Source organism: Furipterus horrens, unplaced genomic scaffold (assembly GCF_987537825.1).
Source record: "Furipterus horrens unplaced genomic scaffold, mFurHor1.1.pri manual_scaffold_7, whole genome shotgun sequence".
Classification (NCBI taxonomy): Eukaryota; Metazoa; Chordata; class Mammalia; order Chiroptera; family Furipteridae; genus Furipterus; species Furipterus horrens.
In genome coordinates, this window is record NW_028327177.1 from 3,816,003 (window position 1) to 3,841,632 (window position 25,630).

Below are 25,630 nucleotides of genomic sequence, written 5' to 3' on the forward strand. Positions count from 1 at the left end.
CGCCTCCCTCCCCTGCTTCTCAGGGGCTGGGGGCTTGCCCGTCTCATTCAGCCTTCAGGTCACCTCTAAAGTGGAAACTGAGGCGACACTGACCAAGGTGACACAACCTGCCCGAAGTCACGGACTCAGTGACGCTCACGCTGGGATCGGAGCCCAGGTCTGTCAGACGCAAAACCACCGCGGCATTTCTGACGACCCCTGGGTGCACCCAGGAGGCTGTCCTCGTGCTGGTAACTGCGACAGCGTGTGTGTAACCCGCGCCCGGTGGCGTGGACAAGTCCCGTCTTACACACAGAACAAAACATCCGAAGAGATGTCTTTAACGGATGCGTAGGAGCGGGCGCTCGCTGACTCTTTCTGCCCCTGGGGAGCGGCCTGCGGGTGCCGAGGGAGTGTGAGCGCCAAGCAGACCTGCAGGTGGGTGCCAGAGACGCAGCCCGAGGCTTGAACTCGGAGCGCCCGAGAACTTTGCAGTTTAAAGTTTTCTAGTGACCCCGTGGGATAAAAGGAAAAAGAAACAGGAGGACATTGCTTGCACAGGATACAGATTTTACATCCCTCGGGATGTGGCATGTGGTTCACACCTGCAGCGCATCTCGGCTTGGACGGGCCACCAAGGCCACATGCTGGTGGCCACCATGGCAGACAGAGCGGCCTGAACTTCTGCTCGGGCCAAAGAAGGTTTTCACAAGAGCTTTGTCATCGAAAAGGAGACCAAGTGGAGAATTCTGCAGCAAGAGGAACCCCATAACCAGAGCATGCAACGTACTTCCAAATACTGACTGGAGAGAATTACTCATGCATTAAATTAATTGGATGGCACCTGAGTGGTGAGCACCCAGGAATTTCAGGCTACAGAACAGGAAGTGTCACCGGGTATTACTTATCTATCAGTGACTAAGTGGCTAAATAGGCTGTTTGCGCTTTGAGAGCAGCGGCAGTAAATATTATTTACTGAAAGGATCTCACGTAAAACTGGAAAAACCCAGCGCTCCGTTTCACACGTCTCAGCCCTCGACATTAACAAGCAGGCGGACACAGGGAGTCCGAGTCTGACGAGGCAATGCTCCCGGCCCAGGCGGAGGCGTAGCCCCGAGGGGTTGGAAAGCATCACAGTGTATTCCAGTTTCGAACTCTGTCTACGGGAAATGCCCATGGGAACTGGTTCTGGGAACTGAAACCCAAAGGGAAGACGAGGAGAGCTGCAATGCAGCAGAGCGGAGGGCCAAGGAGGCCGCTTGGGCCAGCGCGGTCTGGGCCTCTGCCTGGCCGTGGGGGTTTGTGTGACGGGCTCCCTGAACTTGCATGCGGGGGACTGGCAGGCTTAGGCCAGAGCTCTGCAGTATCTCAGAGGGAAGAGGGAATTTCCGCGAGGTCCTTGGAATGCGGCAGGCACACAGCAACACCCGAGGACGGAGACAGTGGGGACCCGCCCGCTGGCCCCGGGGAGGGTTTGCACAGTGGTCACCCTGCCTGACTTACACTGGACATTTCTAATTCTGAGACATGTGGGGGCATGTGTTCACGCACGTGACAATGTGGGCGTGCTACGGGCTGACCTGTGCTCCCCCGAGAGCATATGTTGCAGCCCTGACCCCCAGCGCCGCGAAACGGGACATTTGGGGATAGGGCCTTCAGAGACGTGACGTTAACACGAGGCTTTGTGTGGGGCCTAATCCAGTCTGTCTGGTGTATTTACAAGAAAAAGTGTTTTCTCCTCACCCAAGGACCCTTCTTCGTTGCTTTTACAGAGAGAGGAAGGGGGGGAGGGAGGGAGGGAGGGAGGGAGGGAGAGACATTGGTCGGCTGCCTCTTGTTCACACCCTGACGGGGTACGAGCTCTGACTGGGGACCGCACCTGCGACCTTTCAGAATATGGGTCAACACTCCCAGCAGCTGAGCCACACGGGCCAGGACAAGAGAAGGGATGTGGCACACAAAGAGACCGCAGAGCCGCGGGCACAGAGAGGGCAGCCGTCTAAGGTCAAGGGGAGAGGCCTGAGAGCAACCGAGCCTGCCAGCATCCTGCTCTCGGGCTTCCAGCCTCTCCCCTGCGAGGACACACGCTTCTGTTGCTTGGGTCTGTGGCGCGCGGTTGTGACAACCCCAGCCAACGAGCGGCGCGCATAAACCACTCCTTCCCCGCCTCCACGACGGAGCAGCCCATCTGGTCTGCGACAGCACCTGTCGGCACACGGACGCGCTCCGAGTCTGGTGCTTTGCCTTCACACTGTGTGGTCTCAGGCGGTTACCTAATTTCTGTGAGTCGCAGTTTTTCTTTAAAGGGACTGACGTCTACTTCACAGCCTAGAAGGATGAGATGAATGTTCAGAACCCCTGACAGTGGTTTCTGCCCTCGCCAGCGTGGACAGTTCTCGTCCAGTCCCTGCGCTCCTTCAGGAAGAATGGGTCACGGTGTTGAAAAGCTCACCTCACAGAAGGCGGACTGGCCGTCAGGCTTCTTTAGGGGAGTCTTCCCTGACGCTCAAAGGGCTTATACCGTATAATGCACCAGCCTCTACACTGTCCAGGCTCGCCATCTGTCATCCAGCCTCCATACTGTCCCCTAATTAATGTCTCTCAATCCAAGCCTAAACACACCATTCCCTTGCACATAAGTCTTCGATGGCTCCCTCGTGCGGCCATAGTAGCAAGCCTTGGTCCCCAGGAGAGGAGGGGGCAGGAGGTCAGTCCCTCCCACTGCCATCACAGCCTCTGCTCTGCAAAGGGATGTCACGCAGCCAACATACACCCTGTTCTTGTCCCTGCCTCTGGGCCTGCCTCTTCCTGCCCCCTGAAATGCCCTTCCCTGTCTGACCCCTGCTGACTCCTGCGCATTCTTCACTCGCTCAGTGAATCCCCCTGTTTTCCCAACCACACTTAGCACTGTCTTCTGATGGGAATACTGACTTTTTCCTCTGACCTCTCCTAGTGGTCACCATATCACACTGAGGTCTGGGTCTCTATCTCAATAATCTCTGTACTCCAAGCACTGGGCACAGTGCTGAGCACACAGTGGACATTCAGTAAATGTTGTCTAAATACGTGACCAGAGGGAGGAATACTTGTCAAGGGCACCAGCCTGTCCTCACCTGGTCAGGTTTCCAAGTCTGGGCTCGCCTCCTGGATTAGTCACTTACTTCTCTGAGCCTCGGTTTCATCATCTAAGAGATGGAGCTACATTGACTCCACGTGTGACTTTTTGTTTGTTTGTTTGTTCTTTGGCCAAGTACTTAATATTATGGTCTGTGCCCATCTTCTTGATCGATACAGCCCCACACTCTTCATAAAGCGCTGGGCACTTCAGTGAGGTCCTGTGTGTACGTAAGGTCCTGTCTTGAGGCCACCACAGCCGGGCAGTGTGGGCTGTGCCTACAACCTCTAGGACACAAACCTGACGCACAGGCTGCCACTAACTAAGACCAGCTGAGAATGGGTGAAGGATATTTGATTCTTACAAGTAATATAAGGAAATAATTTGGCAAGAGCAGAGAGAAAATAAATATTGAAACCCCTGCCACCCTCGGGATGAAGCGAACGAATAAAAGCACCAATTTGTTCAAACGTTACCTGGTAACCCTCCTGGGTTCAACAGTGAATTAGTGCTTCATTAGAATAACCCCATACGCCCTAGTTTTAATGCTTCATAAAGCCAATATTTTCCTTCGTGTGTGCCTATCTTTATGCTCCACTTAGAATTTCAAACACGAGGCAAGAGGTGTCTGGGCATTCAGGGAAACATTCTCAGTGGAATAAACACGGCTTTCAAACATCAGTGACACCAAGGCGGACACCATCGGAAGAGATAAGTCTACAGCTGTTTTGCCTCCGATAACGTTTATCTCTGAAGAGATGCCTCTTCAGCAAATGAACGCGAATCACTCATTATTAATGGGAACCGGAAGTTGCGAGGAACCAGAAGCATGTCTGCTACGGAAGGGAAATGCTCTGTGACTATGACGCAAGGCTTCCGGGGCTCTCGTCCCCAGGCGGTGACAATACAGGACGTGCCCCCATTTCTGACTTTGTAAACACTGTTCCTCCTCCGAATACACTGTACAGTAAAGCCGACGGAGTGAACAGGACTCCCATTTTCACTCCCCAAGGCCCGTTGCTCCAACGCCACAGCACGCTGAGGAGGAGGAGGAACACACACACACACACACACACACACACACACACACGAGCCGGCCGGACAGACAGCGCTCCTCCCCGGAGCATGGAAAGGTGGGGCGGGCACGGTCACGGAGCCCCGTCCTGCGGGCGGGCTCTTACCTCTGGGCTGGGGCGCTGTAGCTGCTGGCGTAGGAGTCGTAGCTCTGGTCGTCGTAAGCAGCGCCATAGCCATCGTCGTAGTCCTAGAACGACAGGACGCGTAAAAAACGCTCAGAGAAGCACGTGGAAAGAAGCGATCTGCTCTTACGCGAATCCTTGTTGATTCAGCTGGCGTTTAACTGTAGAGCTAAGTATAGTGTAAAGAAAAACACAACCCTGACATTAAGGAAAAGAGCGATTGGGTAAGGATCTCAAAAGCAAAGAGAAACTGGCAAAAACGGTCAGAGTCAACATTTTCACCACTCTGGGAAATTAAGCCAAGGCTTGCAGACACTGAGGGAGCATGAGTTGTTTTTTTTGTTATTTGTTTTTGTTTTTTTTTAATGGCTTAGTCTTGGTTTTGTGATGTTTTAATCTGTCCTGTTCCCACCCTCCCTCCTAGCTCTGCAGGAACCTTGAACTCCAGTAGCCACGATCACTATGGAAACCAGTAGGCTAGAGGCCACCGGAGCAGGCAGAGCGCTATCAAAATCCCATTCTCAGAGGGATGTCTTTATTTGATATGACTTGGAGCTCATCTCATGAAAAAGACATTTTCTCTGGGGGTATTTGAAGAAATAATCAGAGGTGATTATTTAAATTTTCTGCTGCCTGAGGTGGTGGAGAAAAACCAGAGCAAACAACAGGCTAACAAGAAAAACTGGGGGAATGAGATGTCAATGTGGACTTTGAAAAACACTGCCACATTGCTGGGACTCTGCAGGGCTGTGGGCACGCACAGTGGCAAGCGCACGGAGGCTGAGCTCTGCCCTTGAGCTGACCTTGAGGCTCCGTACAGCAGAGAAAGACCAAACCGAGGCGGAGTCAGCTTTACGCTGCCTGGCTGGGTGCTGAGGACACGCTCTCACGGGCACCCATATGCTCTTGGCAAGGACAAGGGACTTGGTTTCCAGGCACTCAGTAGAGCCTGTCCCATCATCAGCTGATCACTAAGGTGACACAGGGGAGACACTGCAGTGACAACACAAGACGCACAGACTCTATAATATTTGTCTGGAAAAGTCACTAAAGCAAAATAAAAGCAAAGAAGAAATCCTGTGGAAGTAGGAGAATGTGATTTCCACAGTTGACACATTATATTAAATGTCTAGTTTTAAACGAACAAAAAATGTGACATGCAAAGAAAAATGAAAATATAATCCATACACAAGGAAATACAGAAACTATAAAACTGTCCCTGAGGAAGTTGAGACATTAGACTGCAGATCAGTTATTTGAAATATACTCAAGGAACTAAAGGATAACCTGTGTCTAAGGAGCTAAAACAAAAAAATATGAGAACAATGCTTCACCAAATAGAAAATATTAATGTAAATACAGAAAATAACTTCTGGAAATCCACAGAAATTCTTGAATTAAAAAGCATCAGCGACACTAAAAATTCACCATAGAGGTTCAACAGCAGAGAGGACTATACAGAAGATAGAATTAGAGAACCTGAAGATAAATCAACTGAGATTATCCAGTCTGAGGAAGAGGGGGAAAAAAATGAAGAAAATATAGAGTCTCAGAGACCTGTAGGCCACCATCAAAACACGAACATATGTATGATGAGCTACCCAGAAGGTGATTAGAGAAAGGAGTGGAAAGATTATTTGAAGGAGTAATGGCTTAAAACTTCCCAAATTTAATTATAAAAAAAACAAAACAACAACAACCTCTATTCTACACACCCAAAAAGCTCCACCAATCCAAGTAAGAGAAACTCAAAAAGGCCCAAACCACCTAAGAAAATACAGATTAAATGAATTTCATCTACATTTAAAACTTATGCAACAAATGCACTACTAGCAAGAAAGTTAAAAGGCGATCCATACGAGGGGAGAGAATATTTGCAAATCACACAGCTGACACTGGTCTAGTATCGATAAAGCATAAAACCTTCTTACAACTCAACGATTAAAAAACCCAACAACAGTCGAGACAGTCTCCTGGTTCTACTCGGATCGACAACGTCAAACCACGAACACTCTGCAGATGTGGTAACAAGCACACTATGGCTACTTTATAAAAGTGTTCTAGAAGTCAGAAAAGCCCAAAGGAATAATCACTCTCTAAGACCAGATTAGATTGTTGCCCAATGACATTTCACCTGTGAAGGTGTGGAACCTGCCCTACACCCGACTTCTAAGCTTCTGGAGAAAGTGAACTACTGAGCAACTTGGGACTGACTAGAACTTAATTAATATTTTAATGAGCCTGGAACTAACATTGACACATCTCGGAACGTAAGTACTGTCAACGCTAATCCATGCAATGATGACCACCAGACCTCCTGAAGGAGGGGAATAAGGTCATGGGGTAAGAGGAGGGATCTGGAGTTAAGCGAGGTTCTGCAATTCACCACCAACATCTCAAGCAGGCTGCTTCGCTTCTCAGAATCCGGTCCCTTCCCTGGAAAGTGTGAATCCCGGCTCGTATCTTGGAAGGGCGAGAATGAGAAGTGACGTCCACATGCGCATTTATTTCCACAGTGACCGTCGTGCATAAGCCCCTGGGGAAGGGCGTCTGACAGTGCTGACCACTAACGCATCCCCGTCGCCCACACAGGCTCTCCCCCAGAGGCGGACGACGCGGCTCACGCAGAACAGCGGCAGAGGCCACCCCGTACGGGCCCAGCGACGGCCTTTAAAAGGGATGGCCTTACCTCCTTTTCAAAGGCACCTACTAGAGAGCAGACCTCCATGCAGCTGAGTCAGGAAGACACAGATATCTAAGTAGGAAGTTACACTGTAACGTTTTCAAAAACAAATATCAGGATGAAGGAACGGTACTGTCTTTGCAGGGTAAGGCTTATGTAATTTGTACATAATCACCTAAAATTTTAACAGTCTTTTCAGAAAAGAGAAACTGAGTAGTTGTTGAAGAGCTACGAGTCCAGTACTTTGGACATAAGAGAGAGCAAAATACAGAACGAAGACTCGTTAAGCAGGGGCAGAGGGAGAAGGAGACTCAAGAACCCAGGACCCAACACGCGGGCCCCGTGGTCCTCACGGTAACTGGGGCGGACTACGTCCCGTTTGGCTGTGGCCTTCCAATGACCGATGCCAGGTCACGAAACGCTTCGGTTTGGAGTCCTTTTCAAAGAGACAATTACCCTACAGGAAACCTCACTTTAATTAGGGTGCTACCTGGTCATTTCAAAATGTAAAAAGTTTTCATACATGATACAGTATAAAAAGCGTGTTGAAACCTAGTTTTACAATGGCTGTTTTCAGTTTATACAACAAACAGATTAGCTACAAACAGGCTTTCAGAAATCCCTTTTTGCTGGGGTTCTGAGTAGTACTATCCTTTGTCCAGTATCACCAATGACCATGAACCTACCACATAACCAAGTCACTTTATAACTAAAGACAAAAGTCACAATATTGCTAACAAGTAAATAAGAATGTTTCCCACAGTCGGCAGCCGTCCATCTCGAGAGACGATGGTGTAGCTTCTTAAGAGTCTATCTGCACCGCCGAGAATGGCTGTGCAGTCCGACTCGGGAGTGACACGGTATCTGTCTCCTCCCGTGTTGAATCGACATCTTGCGATGACGCTGGAGTGTCCTCTCCAGTGGAGCTGAAGCTACAGAGCCTGGGCAGGGTGATATGGAGGGTCTGCTGTTGCCCATGCAGAAGACCCCCCCTCTCTTCGCAGCTGAAGGATCCAAGGGAAAGACGGAGTCAATACAGCTTGGCTTCAGGTGCGCCGCAGGAGTTGCCGGTGTTGACTACAACGTCAAACCGCCTTAGGGACTCCGGCTCCGGATTTTCTGTCGGGGTTTACTCCCTTAGCCTTTCCCCTGAAGAGGTATGCCGCAAGGCAGCGGAGGTTTTTTGGAGTCAGAGTTTTCCTTCTCTGATGTGCCCTGACTGGAAGATCGAACCAGCGACACTTAGCTCGCAGGCCGACGCTCAATCCACTGAGCCAAACCAGCCAGGGTCTCATCCTCTAGTGAGGTGAGGTTGTTTCCCACAACCATGTAAGTAAAACGTCATTAGTTCACCAATCGGATCACAGCCCCAGGTGTAAATGCAGCAGTGAGAACTGTATGTTTCATGGCTGCTGGACTCACACCGCTTCTGTCCCTCCGTCGGTGGAGCTGGAGGCCCAAGTTCAAACGCCAGCGCTGCCTCTTACTAGCTCTTGGCTTCGGGGATGTCACCAAACCTCCTGCACCTCTATTTTAATATTTGCCAAACGGAAATCAGAATCCACACTCCAGCTGCTATTTCCAGCGGTTGTGGGAGGATTAAGCAACACGTATGCAGGAGTGCCGTCTGGTACGGGCCTTGCCCATTAAAGGCAGTTTCATTTTTTTTAAAGATCTGGTGACTTCAACAGTCTCATGCTCCTGGGCCAGGGAAGCCTCAGAACTATCGAGGCATTTATCCTTTGCAGAATGGGACCAATTCTTAAAAGCATCTCAGCTGCACTGTCTCTATTTCCGCGGCCTCCAGGCCAGTATTACCTCCTGTGGTTTTTAGATAAAGCGATGGCTGACCAAGAATAGCTGTGATTCTATCCACATCCAAACACAGTCTTTAAAAACATGTCAACGCCAATTATTCACTGAGAAAAAATTAGATTCGTGTGGAGTCACCGTGAGGGCTGATGGTGTCACCCTCCCGGACACTGATCTGCTCAAGACCGGGACCGAGTTCTGCGCATGCGGGTCAAATGCCTGACCAAACCAAGACGGCGGGTTCTCGCAGGAAAGCCACGCTGTCAGAGCCCTCGGCCAGGGGCTCCCCAGTTCCCCTCCCCACCTCGGGCTCCTTCCCCCAAGGGTGGGACGTGCCTGTCACCGCAGGCCCCACACGGCCCTCCCCACGGGCCAGCGGCGTGGTCACCGCAGTGATCCAGGGCCCTGCACTTCCTTAATACGAGTGCATGTCTTCTCTTGGTTGTTTTGTTTAAAAACAAAAACAAAAAACAAAAAAACCCTCCATATTCATACATTTAACCTGAAATTATTTCGTCAGGTTTTACGCCTGTAAAACAGGTCAGTCTTTCAAGCGTTTAGGGAAGAGACCGACTGTGTCGCTGCCGACAGACATTTCAGGTAAATCGCATATGACTCTCCTGCTCCGGTAAATTGGTTATAAGAAATGACAGCACCTCCGTTTTTTCATCTAAAATAAAAAGGGGTCCCTAGGCTTTTCAGTTCACGTGTGAAATGCCTTTTCCTAACTAACCTTTCACAGTCTGCTCTGTTTTCATTTCTCATGACGGCAAACAAGACAAGTGTAGCAACTTAGCGATGAGTTAACTGTCAGAAAAAAAAGTGAGGCCAGTAGTCACCGCCCTGGGAAGTCTGCCGTCAGGACCCCTCCCCTGCACTAAGTCCCCAACCGAGTCCTGTAAGTGAGACTTCGCGTGCGCACTCAAAAGGAGGAGAGGAGGGGCATGACGTCACCGAGTCTTTAAACAAAACCTGGAGTAAAGAATGGCACGTGAGTTTAGAAAATACATCTGGTTCTCCCTGAAGGCCTTTGCAGTCACAATTTCAGGAGCGTTCACTGCTCCGCGGAAGGGGGAATGCAGGCCCCTGTCGTGCGCGTGGCAGTCAGGGGCATCTTTCTGAGGCAGTGTCACCTGTTACGGCCTCACGGAGCTGGGACGCCGAGCACGGCAGAAGGGGCACGTGGAAGGCGAGGGGAGGGGGCTGCTCCGTGCCAAGCTGTCTCCTTGCCGCCTTCAACCTGGCTTAAGCAGCAGCAGTCGTCCTGTGACACACCCTACAGGAGTCACGGAAGGACGCGCGAGTCCCGGGACCGCTGACTGGTGCACCGCTCGCTCTGAGTCCTGCCCAGCCAGCCCTACGTCTGAGGGGACAAAATCCCCGCGCCCCTCATTCGTCCGTGTCTCCGTCAGCAAAGGCGGGGTTGCGAATCAGATGAAACGTATTTGTCCTGGGAGCACCAGGTCCCGGTGGGGGACGTGGGCCCTGGGGCCAGACCCCGGGGCTCCCATTCTAGCTCTGCCCCAGTCAGCTGCGTGGCACCGGGAAAGACCTTGTCTCATGGGGTTTTCAAGCTGCGGCGGATCCAGGCAAAGAGCTGAGCAGAGTGCTTGCGAGAAGGAAGGGCACTGGGTTTCCTGTGACCTCCAAGTGCGTTTTGGGAAAAGTCAGTGATCCCTTCCTCTCTCTCTAAAAGCAATGAAAAAATGTCCAGGTCCTAGGGAGGAGAGGGACATGTAATGACAGCAGCAATGCTGAACAGGTCGGCTCTTCTGAACTCCCCCAGGAAAGGTAACGGAAGTCTAGAAGGACATGCAGGAGACAGGCAGGTGCAGAGGAAGCGGCGTGAGCCAAGGTCTGGAGGCCTGAGAGGAGACGGCACGCTCAGGGAACTGCGACTAAGCCAGCGTGTCCAGGACAAGGCTTTGGTCTCCCCAGTGGCTGCAGACGAAGTGGAAGGGGCTGTCCATGGCCCAGGGGATTTCTGTGCAGAGGCGCTCAGCACCTAGCGAGAGATCACCTAAAAGTGAAACACGACGTTTCTGGAATACAGTGGTACCTCGGTACTTGTCATTAATTTGTTCCAGACCTTGTGACAAGTGCCGAAAGCCACAGGTACCCAACGACGAGGCATTTTCTCCTGCGGGATGGTGTCGTGACTTATGCATTATGTCCTAGCGAGCACCACGTGCTGAAACAGTGTTTCCTCGACCAAACTGACGAGGTCTGAAGTCGACGAGTACAGAGGACTGACCGCAGTCTGCGAAGGAGAAGAGTTAGTTTTCCTCTGAATGTTTGAAAAAATTCACCAGTGAAGCCATCCATCCGGTCCAGGGTTTTTGTCTCTTGGGAATTTTTTGATTAATGCTTCAATTTTGCTAGTTACAATCCATCTACTCAGATTCTCTAATTCTTCTTGATTCAGTTTTAGAAAATTGCACGTTTCTAGGAATTTATCCATTTTGTACCGGTTGTCCAGTTTGTCGGCACAGAGTTGTTCACTGTATCACCTTAAACCCTTTGTAGTTCTTCAGTGCCAGTTGTTACTTTTCCTCTTTCATTCCTGATTGTATTTATTTGGGTCCTCTCTCTTTTTCTTGAAGAGTCTGGTTAAAGGTTAGTCAGTCTTGTTTATTTTATCGAAGAACCAGTTCCTGGATTCACTGGTCTTTTGCATGGCTTTTTTTAGATTCGACCTCACTTATTTCTGCTCTGATCTTTATTCTTTCCTTCCTTCTACTCATTTTGGGCTTGGTTTGTTGTTCTTCTTCAAGTCCCTTTAAGTGTAAAGTTAGATTACTCAAGATTTTTCTTGTTTCCTGACATAGGCCTATAATGCAAGAATTGTCCTCTTAGGACAGCTCTTGCTGTGTCCCATAGATTTGGATGGTTGTGTCCTCGTTTTCAATTGTTTCAAGGTCTCTTTTGATTTCTCCCTTGATCTCAGTGTTAACCCATTCACTGTTTAGTAACATGTTATTTAGCTTCCTTGTCTTTGTGGTTTTTCAGTTCTTTTCTTATAACTTATTTATCTAGTTTCATAACATTATGGTCAGAGAAGATGCTTGATGTGATTGCAATCTTCTTAAGTTTATTAAGACTTGTTTTGTATCCTAACATGTGATCTATTCTAGAAAATGTTCCATGTGCACTTGAAAAGAATGTATATTCTGCTACTCTGGGGTGAGATGCTCTGAAGATATGACTTAAGTCCATCTGATCTAGTGTGTTATTGAAGGCTATAGTTTCCTTCTTGATTTTTCTGTATAGAAGATCTATCCACAGACATCAATAGGGTGTTTAAATCCCCAGCTGTTACTGTATTTCTATCAATTTCTCCCTTTATGTCCTACGTTCATTGCAGCATCATTTATGATAGCCCAGATTTAGAAGCAGCCCAGATGCCCATCAGTAGCTGAGTGGTTAAAACAACTATGGGACACTGACATGGTGGAATTCTACTCAGCCGAAAAAAAGAAGGAAATCTTACCCTTTGTGACAGCATGGATGGACCCGGAGAGCATTATGCCAAGTGAAATAAGCCAGGTAGTGAAATACAAATACCATACGATCTCACTCGCATGTGGAATCTAATGAGCACAATAAACCTACAAACAAAATAGAAGCAGACTCACAGACAGAGAGCAGGCTGACGTCTGTCTGAGGGGAGGAGGGTTGGGGGCTGGGTGGAAAAGGTGACAGGATGAAGAAAAAGAGCTCACAGACAGACAACGGTATGGTCATTACCGGGGGAGGGGGCGGGGGGAGGGAGAGGAGGGTGCAGGGGGGCTAGCTGGCGATGGAAGGAGCCTCGACTGGAGCCGAACAACACAACACGCGGATGGTGTATTACAGAACTGCACACCTGAAACCTGTATGGTTTTATTAACCAATGTCACCAAAACAAATTCAATGAAAAGAAGTAAAAGTACAACAGGAAAACCTGTTGGGTCTTGCATTCCGTCCCCGTCACTGCTTCCGATTTCTGATGAGCCACTCCCTCTTCCTCTGACGTTGTTTACTGGTGTGAAACATCTATTCATGACTAGCCTTCTTCCTTTCGGGTAAACTCAGAGGCGAGAGTAAGAATCCCGGAGGGTTGCAGTCTCATACATGGATCCCCCCCCACAGTTTTCAGTTATATTTTCTTCCTCTCATGTTAAGTAAGTCTATGAACCGTATCAAGGAATTATTGGATGGTAAATGAAAAACTGATTTGCATTAATTTAAAAAACTGTGAACTTTTGTTTTCTTCACTGAAAACATTTTCCACTAAGAATCCATACTCAGCAGCAGACCTTAAGAGGAAACACTTCAGGGTGCAAACAGTTCAGTACATGCAGGCAATTATTTTTTTAAATGACTGAATTACTAGGAGGCAACCTGCAATATGAAAGAATGTTACATTAAAATCCTGGAAGAACTTGGTAACATGTCTCCTTGGTCCTAGTCTTGAACCCCAAACACACCACCCAAATTCAGCTATTGGACGAAAGAGGTTACTTCTTTTTCAGTACCAAGTATTTATTCAGCACTCCATAAACAGTGCTAAATAAACTAAGCTGCAATAGGCAAGAATGAAAGCAAGTCAGAGAGGGTACTTGGCTACAACCTCAAGGGCATACATGTATTGGGTCCATCAGATCATCAAGGCTGACGTCTGATACCGTCACTTACATAATCTCCATAAGTCTCTTGTGTTGGGGGTGGTGGTGGAGGTCGATACCCGGTTGGGGGGACCCCTCTTGCTCTGGGAGTGAGAAGTCCTCTTCCCCGACTCACTGGCCCTCGGGTGGCAAGGACTCCCCTGGAAGCTGGCGTCCCGCGTGGTACCCCTACTCCAACCGGCCGGGCTGTGACTCCTCCCCTTCCCCTGCAAGCAGGAGGAGCATCAGGTTAGCGACAGGCATCATTCCCTCTAACACGCCCTTGTTCACAGGCATTCACACCTCAGACAGACTGATGTTCCACACGTCTATAAAAGGAAACAAGGAAACTGTACGCAGAGTAAAAACTAAAGCGAGAGAACAGGCCACCAAGAAGCCAAGTCACGTAGGCAGCTTGTCCAGCCACAGTAAATATGGTGACATCAGAGAAGTTGTCAAATTTGCTGGGAACCTAAAATTGCCCTAATAAATAAATAAAGCCTTTTTTAAAGAACACACACAACATTTACTGAGGCAACCACAGAAGTGAAATGTTTTGGTACGAATCTAAGAGAATGTGTACAGAGACTATGTAACAAAGTACAAAACTCCGATGAAAGAAATTAAAGGAAAACTATTACAAGCTCCTGGTTTTAAGAGTCAATATTATGAAGCTGCCAGTTCTTCCCAATTTGATGTATAGACTAATGCAATCCCAATCAAAATCCCTGAGAGCTATTCTGTAGACGGACAAAGGTGTTTTAAAGGACCCATGGGTGGATAAAAAGAATCCTAGAGGAGAGAATCAAGACTGAAGAAGAAAGACGTTGGGAGGACTCAAAACATCTGATTGCAAGACTTACTTTAAAGCTACAGTAATCAGGACAGTGAGGACGGGCAAAAAGATCAGACACAGATCAACGGAAGAAAAAAGGGAGCCCAGAAACGGATCCACAGAAGCACAGCCAGAGATCACTGACAAAGGAGCGAAGACGATGCGATGCAGAAATGACGGTCTTTTCAACAGAAGAAGCTGAACAAATGGATATCCACACGCAGAAAGGAGGGAGGGAGGGAGGGAGGGAGGGAGAGAGAGAGGGAGGCAGAAGGAGAAAGGAAGAAAGGAAGAACCTAGACACATGTTACATCTTTCAAAAAATTACTTCAAAATGGTTTTAGACCTACATGTAAAATATCAAACTTGTAGGCGAAAACATAAGAGAAATCAGCGTGACCTTGATTTGATGATGAGTTTTAGATATAATTTAAAAAGTATAGTCCATGAAATAAAAATTAGTAAGTTGGACTTGATTAAAATTAAATCCATCCAGTCTGAGAAGGACACCGTTTAGAGATGAAAAGTGCACCCCAGAAAGGGAAAAACATTTGCAAAACACATATCTGATAAAGGGTTTGTATCCAAAATAAACAAGGAACTTTTAAGACTCGACAATAAGAAAACAACCTAATTAAAAGTGTGCAAAAGAGTGCAACAGACAGCTCACCAGAGAGGAGATACAGAGAGCAAATAACCAAATGATAAGACGCCCGTGTCACTGTCATCAGGGAACTGCACGTTACAACACACCTGTGGGAATGGCTGAACCCCAAAGCGACGGAGTATACTGACTGTGAGACGTGGAGGAGGGGCCTCTCACAACGGCTGGCAGGCGCACGAAATCACACAGCCACCCGCAATGCCGCAGAGCTAAGCACCATCTCTCATCACACAACACAGAACGGCATTCCCCGGTATTGAACCAACTGACCTGAAAACTGACCGCCACACAAAACCCGCACATGACCTTTACGGCAGCTTTATTCACAGCGGCTAAAACCCCCAAGGTGCCCTCCAAGGGGTAAATGAACAACAAGCCGGGGAGTGTGCATCCATACAATAAAATATGATTCAGCAATAAAATAAAATGAGCGAACAATGAATGAAAAGTCAGAAATGAATCTGAAATGGAGGTTTCTAAGTGAAGGAAGTTGGTCTGAAAAGGCTCCACACTGCATCGTTCCAATTATACGTCATACGGAAAAAAGAAAAAAGAGCCGTGTAAACGGAAAACCAGTGATTGACACGGGTTCGGAGAGGAGGGGAGTCGAACTGGGGAGGCAGGGAGAGACACTATAATTTCTGGGGCATTTTATTCATCTTCTTATCTCCAGTGAGAAGAGAAAAGCAGCTTCCACACAGAGGGCATCTAACCCAGCGGCGGCATTTCAGAGAATGTGCGTATATGCCAACAGCGGGGGCCCCTGCTTCCTCATCTGATACCCGGTCACGGCCACAAACATCCACTCTGCCTTTTGAATGTACGCAACTATGTCTTTCATCAAACTGAAAGACACACATTTACATGTTCAAGGAGTTTCCAGCTCTTCGCCATCATCGCCCACGCTGCTGGGCCACGTGCCCCTGGGCGTGTGGAGTCACGCTGAGCTGTCTGCTCTCCCACTGTAGGCAGGTCACTTGATACCCAGAGCTCCAGAGACGTCTCCATAAAGGATGTGCTGAAGATTCACTTGGAAGTGAAGACCCCTGGGAACTGCGTTAGCAGCGGGGTCAGCGTGGCCGTAATTGACCCATGGGCGAGAGGAGGGCACGAGGCAGAGTGGCAGACCGACCCTGTCCTAGCGCCAGGCCCCCACGGAGGCTCAGGGTGGGCTGAGCAGCGGGCCTGAGAGCGAATGAGAACAGAAGACGTGCCCGTGAGAGGAGATGTACAGTGATAATCGACAGGAATTTCTTTTTACTTGAAAAGTTTATTCCGAGGGACAGAATCAGGGAACAGCGTTGCTCCGAAAGAGGAGGTGGAAGAGCAGAAAGATGATACATCTGAGCAGCAAGCGTCATGAGCAGATGGATGGATGGGACTGGAGCGGCTCCTTCTGTTTATATTTCTCAGCACAGTGACCACGGAGTCTGGTTTTGAAACTCGAATATTAAAAAAGCCTAGAAAGGCCTTTGATGCGAACAGCTCTTTTTGAGGGAACGGGACTTGAAATGACTGAATACAGTAAGTAATGATTAATCAGAAACTAACTATTCATGTATAAGTTAATCACAGGTTTTAAGACATGAAGAAGCACATGCTTTGGGTTCCGACTTACTCAAATCTAACTCTGTCACCTCGCTGCTTGGCCTTGGTCTCCCCCTGTGTAAAGCGGGGTTAATGACAGCCAGCTCTGGCAGCGCAGTGGTGAGGCTCACACAGCGTATATACCACGTTGGACCTTGAACAGCCATCGGTAAGCGGGGATTATTAGGCAGCCTTCCGCGTGGACGCTGTCCTGACGCCTTGCTTCCCCTGCTCCCTGAAGGGCGAGGAGCGAGCAGAGAGAAGGTACCACTCACACGGGCCCTCATTCACTTCCCATCTGTAGCAACAGCACATTTATATCCATTTCATCCCTTCAGCAACAGTGAGGCAGTCTGGTGGAGTAACAGTAACCATACACCACACTGTCCGGCTTTTATTCCTAAACTTAAGGAGAAGCACGAGAAGCGGGGACAGCGACCCACGTGGTGGCAGCCGCCCAGAATGCGCCAGGCCGTGCCAACATCATCAGCTGGAGCCCGTGGGCCCACAGCTGGTGGGAAGCGTGCCTCAGGACGGGAAAGACCTTCCCAGACACTGATCCGAGGGCCACGCCGGCGCAGAATGACCTCAGGGGTCCCTTTACCTCCCCTACAGAGTCCCTGACGCCTCTGCCAACTTTGCTTCCTCTCTGTGAGTGTCTCTCTGAGGGCTGCAGCGTAATCACTCTAAGACTTTTCCTGCCAGAGGCTGACAGGTGAGTGAGGGCTGCGCAGAGGGAGAGGGCGGGTGTAGCCTGGAGTTATAACCCCCAGAGGCACGGGGCAGCTGTCAGAGCTGATGGAGACTCACACTTCTGAACAGAGGGCTTCCCAGCCCGCCCGGAGCACCCTCAGAGGCCGCTGGAGTTCTGGGGCGGGCCTCTCACGTGGTCCCGTGCACCCTCCTGCCCTGGGAGCCCGTTTCTGGGCACAGTCTCACGCAGCAGGGCTGGGGGGCTGGGGGTGTGGGGCGGACTGAGATCCTTCCTAACAAGCTCTCAAGGGCACTGCTGGTGGATAGAGGCAGAGGGTTCAGACCCCTTAGGAAACCTGCTGGTTCTTCCATTTCTTTATTCTGGGATCCGTCCCATCTGCAATGTAAGTGTTTCTGGGTTTTTTTTAATGACTGAGCAACTGTTCACACTGTACAGAGTATGTGAGAGACACACGGCTCTGGCGTCTTCTCCTGCCCGCTACACCACGGCTCCCGGTGACACTGCCGACAGCAGAGGACAGCGTGTGAGCAAGGACAGCCTCTGAGCACACGCCGGAGACAGACTGAGCCTCCCGCTTCATCCCGGGCTGCGTCCCCCTCCAGACAGAGCTCGGCTCGCGCTTACTGTGAAGCCCATCACTGTCCCCTAATCCTGGCTGTTCCCTGACTTTCCTTTTTTTCTTTATTCAGAAACAAAGTCTCTTCCTCTCTGATGATAATGAAATTGGTCACAAAGGAGTCTGAGAGGGGCGTGTGATGGATCCCCCAGGGAGAGGCAGATCCAGCATCAGTGGCACAAAATCCACCTTTTGGTGCGGGGTCTTCCAAGCAATCAGAAAAGGAATCAGTCCAGTCTGAACTTGAATGGGACATTTAAGAGATTAAGCAGGGGCCCTGGCTTGGTAGCTCAGTTGGTTAGAGCGTCATCCAGATATGCCATGGTTACAGGTTCGATCCTGGGTCAGAGCTGTTCAAGAAGTAACCAAAAAATGTATAAATAAGTGGAATAACAAAAGGATGTCTGTCTCTCTCCATAAAATCAATAAATAAAAATTAAAAACAAAAATTAAGTAGGGTTTGGACTAGTGTGCACTCCATTTCCTGTTGAATGGATGAGGTAACCATGGCTTACAGAGGGGAAGATCCCTGAGGCCATCGAGCCAGGAAGAGCCAGGGGTGACTCCAGAACCTCTGGTTTTCCCAGGGTCACCCCCTGATCTCAAGTCACAGACAGTCCCCAACTTTCCTGCGTGAAGCCTCTGCCCCGCTGCCTGGGATGAGACCCCTCTTTCTCACCGTCATTCTGACTTGGTTCACGCCCACACACCCCACTCCGCATTCCCTGCGCCCTCCCTGCGATTCCTACGGCCCCTGCCTTCACAGCCCTCGTTAGCTGTGACCACGCGCTCCCAATGGCTTCCTTCCCTGCCTTTCTCGCTAGACTCTGGCATCAGGACAATGGCTTACTCACCTCTATAAACTCAATCCTCATTATAGAAGGAGTTCAAGAAAGATGCACGGACGGATCTTCAAAGAACGGAAAGGAAACCCCGAAGCCTGTGAGAGGCAGGGCAGGGTGGGGGGAGATTCCCGCTGCAGAGGAACGTGCTCACCGGCCCCTTCTGCCGGACGCTGTCAGCGGGCCGTGTTGGACGCCATCGAGGGAAAACCAGTTGGCCGGCGTCACCAGGAGGCGTCGAGCATCTGTGCGCTCCACGTGGCACTTCACACGCGTGCAGCTGTCCGGGCTGAGACCAAGAGGACCAGGTCTAGCGGCTTCTCCATCTGTCCGGCCCTGGCCGGCATTTAAATGACAAGTTCTGGCCAGAAGCTCTCGCACCACCTACGGCGTGGTCTGCGTCAGTCCCTAAGGCCTACGGAGGCGATTTTAAAAGAAAGCGCCCATTTGTCTCCCTCTGTCTCTCTTCATGCCATGCCAGTGTGGCCGCCTACTGTCCCTAGCTGAGCCCCTGGCACGGAGTAACCGGACCCCGAGGATGGAGAGGGGGAGTCCAGCGGAAGAAACTCGGGGGACCTGCTGGCAGGGAAAGCAGGGAAACGCGTCTGCAGAAATGCCCTCCAGGACCCTGCCCAGGACATGGCGCGCATGTCCCATAGTCCCACGCCAGGGCCGTGACAGGGACGCGCTGTTGACTCCAAATGGGCAGGAAGGAGGGAGACTGTTCTGGCCGGTGGGGTGGTGGGTGGTCCCGAGCAGCCCAGTCGCGAGCCAGACAATGTAAGTCACACCCCAGCAAAGTGAGGTGGCGTCTGGTCTAGTAGATGAAATGCAGGCTTCTCCGATACCCACCGTTTCCTTAATTAAAGAAAAGGCCTTTGACTGCAGCCGTGTGAGACACTTACACCACTGCTCACAGTTCGTGCGCCGTGAGGGAGAACACAGCGTGTTCGGGCGCTCGACGATCCTTGCGCCAATGCGATCATTCCTAATCCGTTTCCACGTGAATCGGGACCGTGTGAAAATCAATGTGGACGAGGCAGTGAGAGCAACCATCTCACGCGTGATCCCTCAGCTGGAGACGTGACCAGCAGGCAGAGCTGCCGCGGCTGCTCATTGCTCGTCCCAGCGCACGCGGACACGCCAGGTCACAGAGGTGCCGGCGGGGACCGGCCTGATGCTGAAACGACAGACGACCGCCGCACGTGACCGCTCCCATGCTGCCCCGAAGGCGCTGTCATGAGGGCCCCGTGAAATTTCAAACTGTCCCATGGGAACACGGTGGGCCTGCGCCCCGCACCCGGGCACAGTCTGGGAAGTGCAGTCACATCTAACACGTGGGACTGAAGACCAGGAGAGAAGAGGGAAAGGGGCAGGAAACATATTCCAAAGAACAGGAGCTAAAGTTTTGTGAAAAGCTAATACAAGGGCTTGAGGGACCAACCGCGCAGCCTGATGGCCTGAGTCCGTCGAAACGAAGCCCCCACGACCCGCACCCAACACTGGCGAGCTGTGTTTACTGCTCAGAAAGGTGGGCTTTGCTGGCTTGGCTCACTTTCTCTCCCGGCTGTTTCTGGTACCAAATGCATGGAGATAAGCCCGCCTGCTGCTCGGGAGGCAAGGCCAGACCGGCCAGAGCCATGGCCAGCGGGCAAGAGGCAGAGAAGAAGCCAGCCGTGCTGAAGCGAGGCCCAAGGGGAACGCCCGGGAGACTCCCAGCTCTCCAGCCCAGGCCCGAGAGCGGCAGGCGAACCGTGGGGAAGGAGGGCTACCTACAGACGGGCGCTACCTGGGCCGGCCTGCATCCACACCGGGCTGTGTCCCGGTGCCCTCTCCGCAGGGTCCGGGGCAGGGCACAGGGAGGGTGGCTTCAGAGCTGCACTCGGTGGAGGCACGACCCTGGACGGACTGCAGGATACAGAGGAACTTCCCCGTCTCCTAAGGGAAAGGTGTCCCGGGCTAGTTCTCGCCCTTCACACTGAAGTAAAAGGTTTCACCGAAACACTCACTACTTCCTAGTGCAGGATTTAATCTCAGACCATTTACACCTTTTACCAGAAAGGTATCCTGAGCGGTAACAGCAGGGAATGCTCATGATAATGCCGGAATAACTTGTTCCACCGTGAAACTCCAAAGCAGGGACATCCTGGTGACCGTCCCCGCAAGGCCAATTCAGCCATGTGACAAGAACTATATTAACAAAAAATACTGTAAATGGCCAACACTCGATCCGAAGGAGCCTCAAGGATTGGCTATTGTACTGTGTTCGCTCAAGAACTTTTTGCTGAGGGACTGCCAGTGAAAAGCGAACAAATAAGAAAGGCGAGTCCTGACGGAGAAATGCTACCGCACAGCCGAGGCAGAGGGCCACGGTCAGTTCTGGGCCAGGAGACGGCCAGCGGCGAAGGTGCCCGCGTGTGGAGAATGCAAGGCCACGAGCAGCAGCCAGAAGCCCCGAGAGAGGGCGTGCCCAGAAGGAAGAGTGACTGCAGAGGACTCGGAAGAAGACGGACTTGGCCCATTGAAGGAACAGCAAGGCCTTGGCCCAGTGGGTCTGGAGTGCAGAAATGGCGAGGCAGCAGGACGGAGCGGGGACATTGCCAGGTGACGGAAGTGTGTATCAGGAAGGGTGGGCTTTCTTCTAGCTGCAGAGGATGCCACTGCAGGATCTCAGGCAAGGAGAAAATAAATCTAGACTGAATGTGGACCGGAGAGCGGTGTGGGTGTGGTGAGGAAGGATGGGAGACGTGATGGAGGGAAACACTGACACGATGACAGAGCTGCCTCTTAGTACGCGAAACATGAAAACCATTGCAGGCGCCCAGACTCTAGCAACAGAAAAGGTCAGTCAGCTCATCACGCCTACCTGGCGACCGCCGGGGCTGGCACACCTCTTGTACGCAAGGCGGATTTCCCTCGGACGACCGGGGCGTCTGCGTTCTCTGAGCCGCCGTTCAAATACGTTAGTTCCTGGAGCTGAGCTTGCCTGATCTCGTCGTTGTAGTCCTGAATGGGAGACGGAGGGGAGCACGTTCACCTCATGAAAGACACAAGAGCCCCTAGATCAGGCAGCAAGCCATTTCTTTAAGAGGAAAAACGAGGGGTTAGGAAAATAGTTGAGTTCATAAAACAAGATTTGAGTGTGTTAAAACGAAACGTATGAATAAATAGTAAAAAGGAAAAAAAAAAAACACCGTATTTTCCCCCCAAAACTAATGTTCTATAATGAGCCATAATTCTTTCCCCCAGGCATGACTTCCACGTGAAACATTGATTATAAAATTAAAACGCCACGTAACAGATACATCGGCATTCTTATTTATAACTCCATTCGACTGGTCATCACTGAGCATCCGTGATGCGGGAGACACAGAGCAGCAAGCCCCGTCCCTAACCGTTCTCTCGGGACGTCTCCCTTTGAATATTGCGCAAGTAGCAAAACTCCGCATTTCCGAGATCGAACACAGTATCTTACACCTGAAAATGTGCTCTTCTTTGTCTGTAGTTTAAGGGAGAAAGGGGCGGTTTTATGGCAGAAGAAGTATAGGCAGATAGGAGTTTGAATAAAAGATTCGAAAGAGAGAGTTTCCTGGATGACTTAGAATTAAAAATATAAAACACGGTTAGCAAATTTATCTTAAAAATATACTGCCTCTTCCTTACTTTTCAAAAGGAGATTGCAAAACTGCCTTGAGGCCTGTAGTAGAAGACGTCGTGGAGTACGAAAATAACACGGGCCTCGGTCACACGCGAGGCGGGGCCCCGTCGGGCAGCACCACGGGGCGGGTACACACGCGGGCGGCCTCAGAGGCGGAGGTGCAGCCACGGCGCCCAGCAGGAGGGGCTGGACTTAGGCGCCCAGGTTTTCCTGTAACTGCAGACCCCTTCTCTATCTGACTTGGGGTACTGTAACCTCAGAAGAGTTGCTGGACTCCCTCAGTATGTCCACCTCTCTGCAATAAACCTATAAATACGTTTCCTACCATTTCCCTAAAAATGGGTGAAGATGAATAAATTATTCGTAAAGTGCGTTCTAAACAAAACGTGCCGCACAATGCTATCGGCCCTACTGAAAGTGAGAGGGGGGGACGCAAATTGTATGGGGAACAAAACAGGTTTTCGGGAAAAGAAGTTCACCGAGGCCCCTGTCAAACAGGCACGGAGGGCACCCCGAGTCCACGTCGCAGAGCAACACGCCTGTGAGGTGATTAGTGTCACAAAAAAGTTTAGGACTCGGAGTCCTACCACAGGGACAAGTGACCATGCTCTTCAACCTTCTGTCATGTGACCTTAATGGTATTGTTCAACCTCTAAACGTCTGTGGTCTCGTCCACAAAGAAGGAAGGATGCCAAGAAAGTCAGGGGCACAGCGTGGGGCCAGCATGAGGTCAGGGGCTTGGCAAGCACCAGGGGCCACGGAGAGCTCCCCAGGGCCAGAGCGAAGGCAGAGCGTTGAGTGCGCACTCACGGGGATGAGGAACTTCTTGATCTCCTCCAGGGCGTGCCCCATGCGGGCGTAGGCCTCGGCTGGCGGGGCGAAGACCTCGATGAGCACGTGGAGGTCGTCGTTGAGGTGGAAGTACTTGGCCTCCCCGCTTTTCCGCAGCTCTTCCTCCTGGAGACAGACAAGCTGTGCTGAAGGGACGGGTCACGGGGAAAGAGGGGCACCGTGAGAACTGCCCAGAGCTTATCGGGCCTGGGGCTGTCACAAAAGAGGCACCCAACAGCAAACGCCACCTGGGAGCAAAGTTTAGAATATAAATCTGACCTGGCCATTCCCAGGCTTCTAGGAAAACTCAGAGGCCTCCTGCTGCTGTGGCCGCAACTCCTGTCCCGGCCTGGGGGACCTGCCCTCTGCGCTCGGCCCACACTGGGCTCCCCCGTGTCCTCCAGTGCCCTTCCACGTGCCACACGAACTCTCTTTGTGGCTCTCCCGTGGGCTGAGCCGCCCAGCTCACCTCTGCGCTGGTCACACTGTGTGCCTGCAGGCTGTGATAGAGCACTGCCCGTATCTGAGGTCTCGGAGGGGCCGCGTGTGTTCCTTGCCCATTTTCTCACTTCTCCCACTGACGGGTTAGGGTCACGGTTAGGTTTACGGTGAGGGTTGAGGTTGAGGTTAGGGTTTGGATTGTCTCGCTTGGCTACCTTCTCCTTTGTCTAGAAAAGTGTTTGGCATAAAGCAGATGCCCAAGACATATTCATAGAATGAATTCATTGATATGAATTATTTATTCATATCTATAGCCACTGGCTTATGCATATATCGTTCAAAAAGCACTTCTCCCTGCCAGGCACTATGCCCTATCTGAGGGTGGAACGGGGAATAAGATAAATGACAGACTTACTAGATGATTTTACATAATTGTGAGAAACAAGTTTGTAATTATTTTGTTGTTGTTGTTCACAATGAAATTCAAGGGAAATTAGGAGGAAAGAAACACAGATAATTAAGGGACTAGTAATTTTGCTCCACTATCTTTTTCTAACTAGTCTTCATTAGAGTGGCAATTACAGAATCTGAGTTTTTCAATAGTCTGTTTCCAACATTAAAATCAGAGAGAAAAATTGCTAGGAACCTATATCTAAAGTGATGTCCAAGAGGAGGCGGCGTTCCTAACTTCTGCAAAACATCTATCCCAGCAGAGAGCGAACCCCACAAACTCCTGACAAGGACGTCCTGTGGCCCTACCATGAACCAAGAGGCCTCAAAAGCACAGACAGCCCTGACTTCACCTTTGAAGGCTTCACCTTTCCTTACTTAGCTAATTTGAATTCTTATAAAGCAAAGAGGATCAACAGGAATGGGACCTGGGCTATAGGGTCAGAGACACCTGAATCACAGCCACGATGGCCATCAGGGGTGTGAGTTAGACAGTTTCTGTAAAATCCACCACCTAATTCGCAAGATCAGTTTGGTGCGAACACACGTCTATTACTGTCGGGACGCTGAGAAGGCCAAAGGGCCGGCTCTCTGCAACGCCCCATGGGGGGGACAGCGCTCCCCTTCCCGGCACCTGCCTCGCACCTGGCAGGCACCCAGTGGCTGTTAGTCTCCTTCACAGTTAGGGCAAGTGGGTCAGGAACTGAAAGAAAACAAGAAAAACATCCAGAGTAAGAAATACCAAGTATGAGCTACCGTTAACATCCCGTGCAGTTCCTCTGAAATGTGTCTTGAGTATAAAAGGCACGATTCTTTCATGCCAACCAGAGACTGTTCATGTTCTAGTTGGAATATGTTTAATCATTTGGTCTGGTTCTCTGCCTTTCCTAGCTGAGGCTTAAACGCTGGAGACGGTGCACAGAGTGGTCTTAGAGCGCAAGCACCACTGAAACAAACACTTCTCATCTCTTTCTAACATGGACCAACACAATCACCTCAATGAGATGACGATCGCCAACTCGCAGTCAAGCGCTTCCACTTCATCGCAAACTGGGGCTGGAGCAGGGGCGCTTGCTCCCTCTCCCCAGCCGTCACCCCATTCCACAGAGCAAGCAGAGATTCCCAGACTGCATCCAGGTTCATGAGGGGAGGCGGGGCGGCCGGGAGGAGCACAGACGCTGATGTCCTGCATTCCCATCCCAAACCCGACATGCACTGCTTGACCGTGGGCAGGTCGGTTCCTTTATCCCCATCTTCAAGGGGCAAGTTTAAATGGTGGTGACAGCTTAGAGCCTCCTGCTCGCAGGGCTGCTCTAATAACAAAGGAGTCATCACGCTTGTAATTAGGCCTGAAGCGTAATAAAGGCACTGTAGTGATGAAGCAGTTTTGTCTCTGAAGACAGAAAGTCTTTAGATTTACGTCTAACACATACTAAATAATAGACCCACTAATAATAATGATAATTATTATTACACAACTACGGTATTAATTATTCTATCATTCTATAACATAGATGATGTGGGCAAAACACCGAGTGTGATGTTTGGCACTCAGGG

The 25,630-nt window shown here is 50.4% G+C and overlaps 1 protein-coding gene across 1 annotated transcript in view; it reads right to left on the reverse strand.

Moving 5' to 3' along the window:
- The window catches only part of KHDRBS3 (KH RNA binding domain containing, signal transduction associated 3), a 93,638-nt gene that overhangs the window by 18,416 nt on the left and 49,592 nt on the right, over window positions 1-25,630 (reverse strand). Inside the window, exons 4-7 of the mRNA XM_090283331.1 lie at window positions 23,162-23,308; window positions 21,560-21,699; window positions 13,466-13,661; window positions 4,276-4,358 (exon numbers count right to left, since the gene is read on the reverse strand). Of these exons, the coding sequence (XP_090139457.1) occupies window positions 4,276-4,358; window positions 13,466-13,661; window positions 21,560-21,699; window positions 23,162-23,308 (566 nt within the window). The remainder of the gene's footprint in view (window positions 1-4,275; window positions 4,359-13,465; window positions 13,662-21,559; window positions 21,700-23,161; window positions 23,309-25,630) is intronic.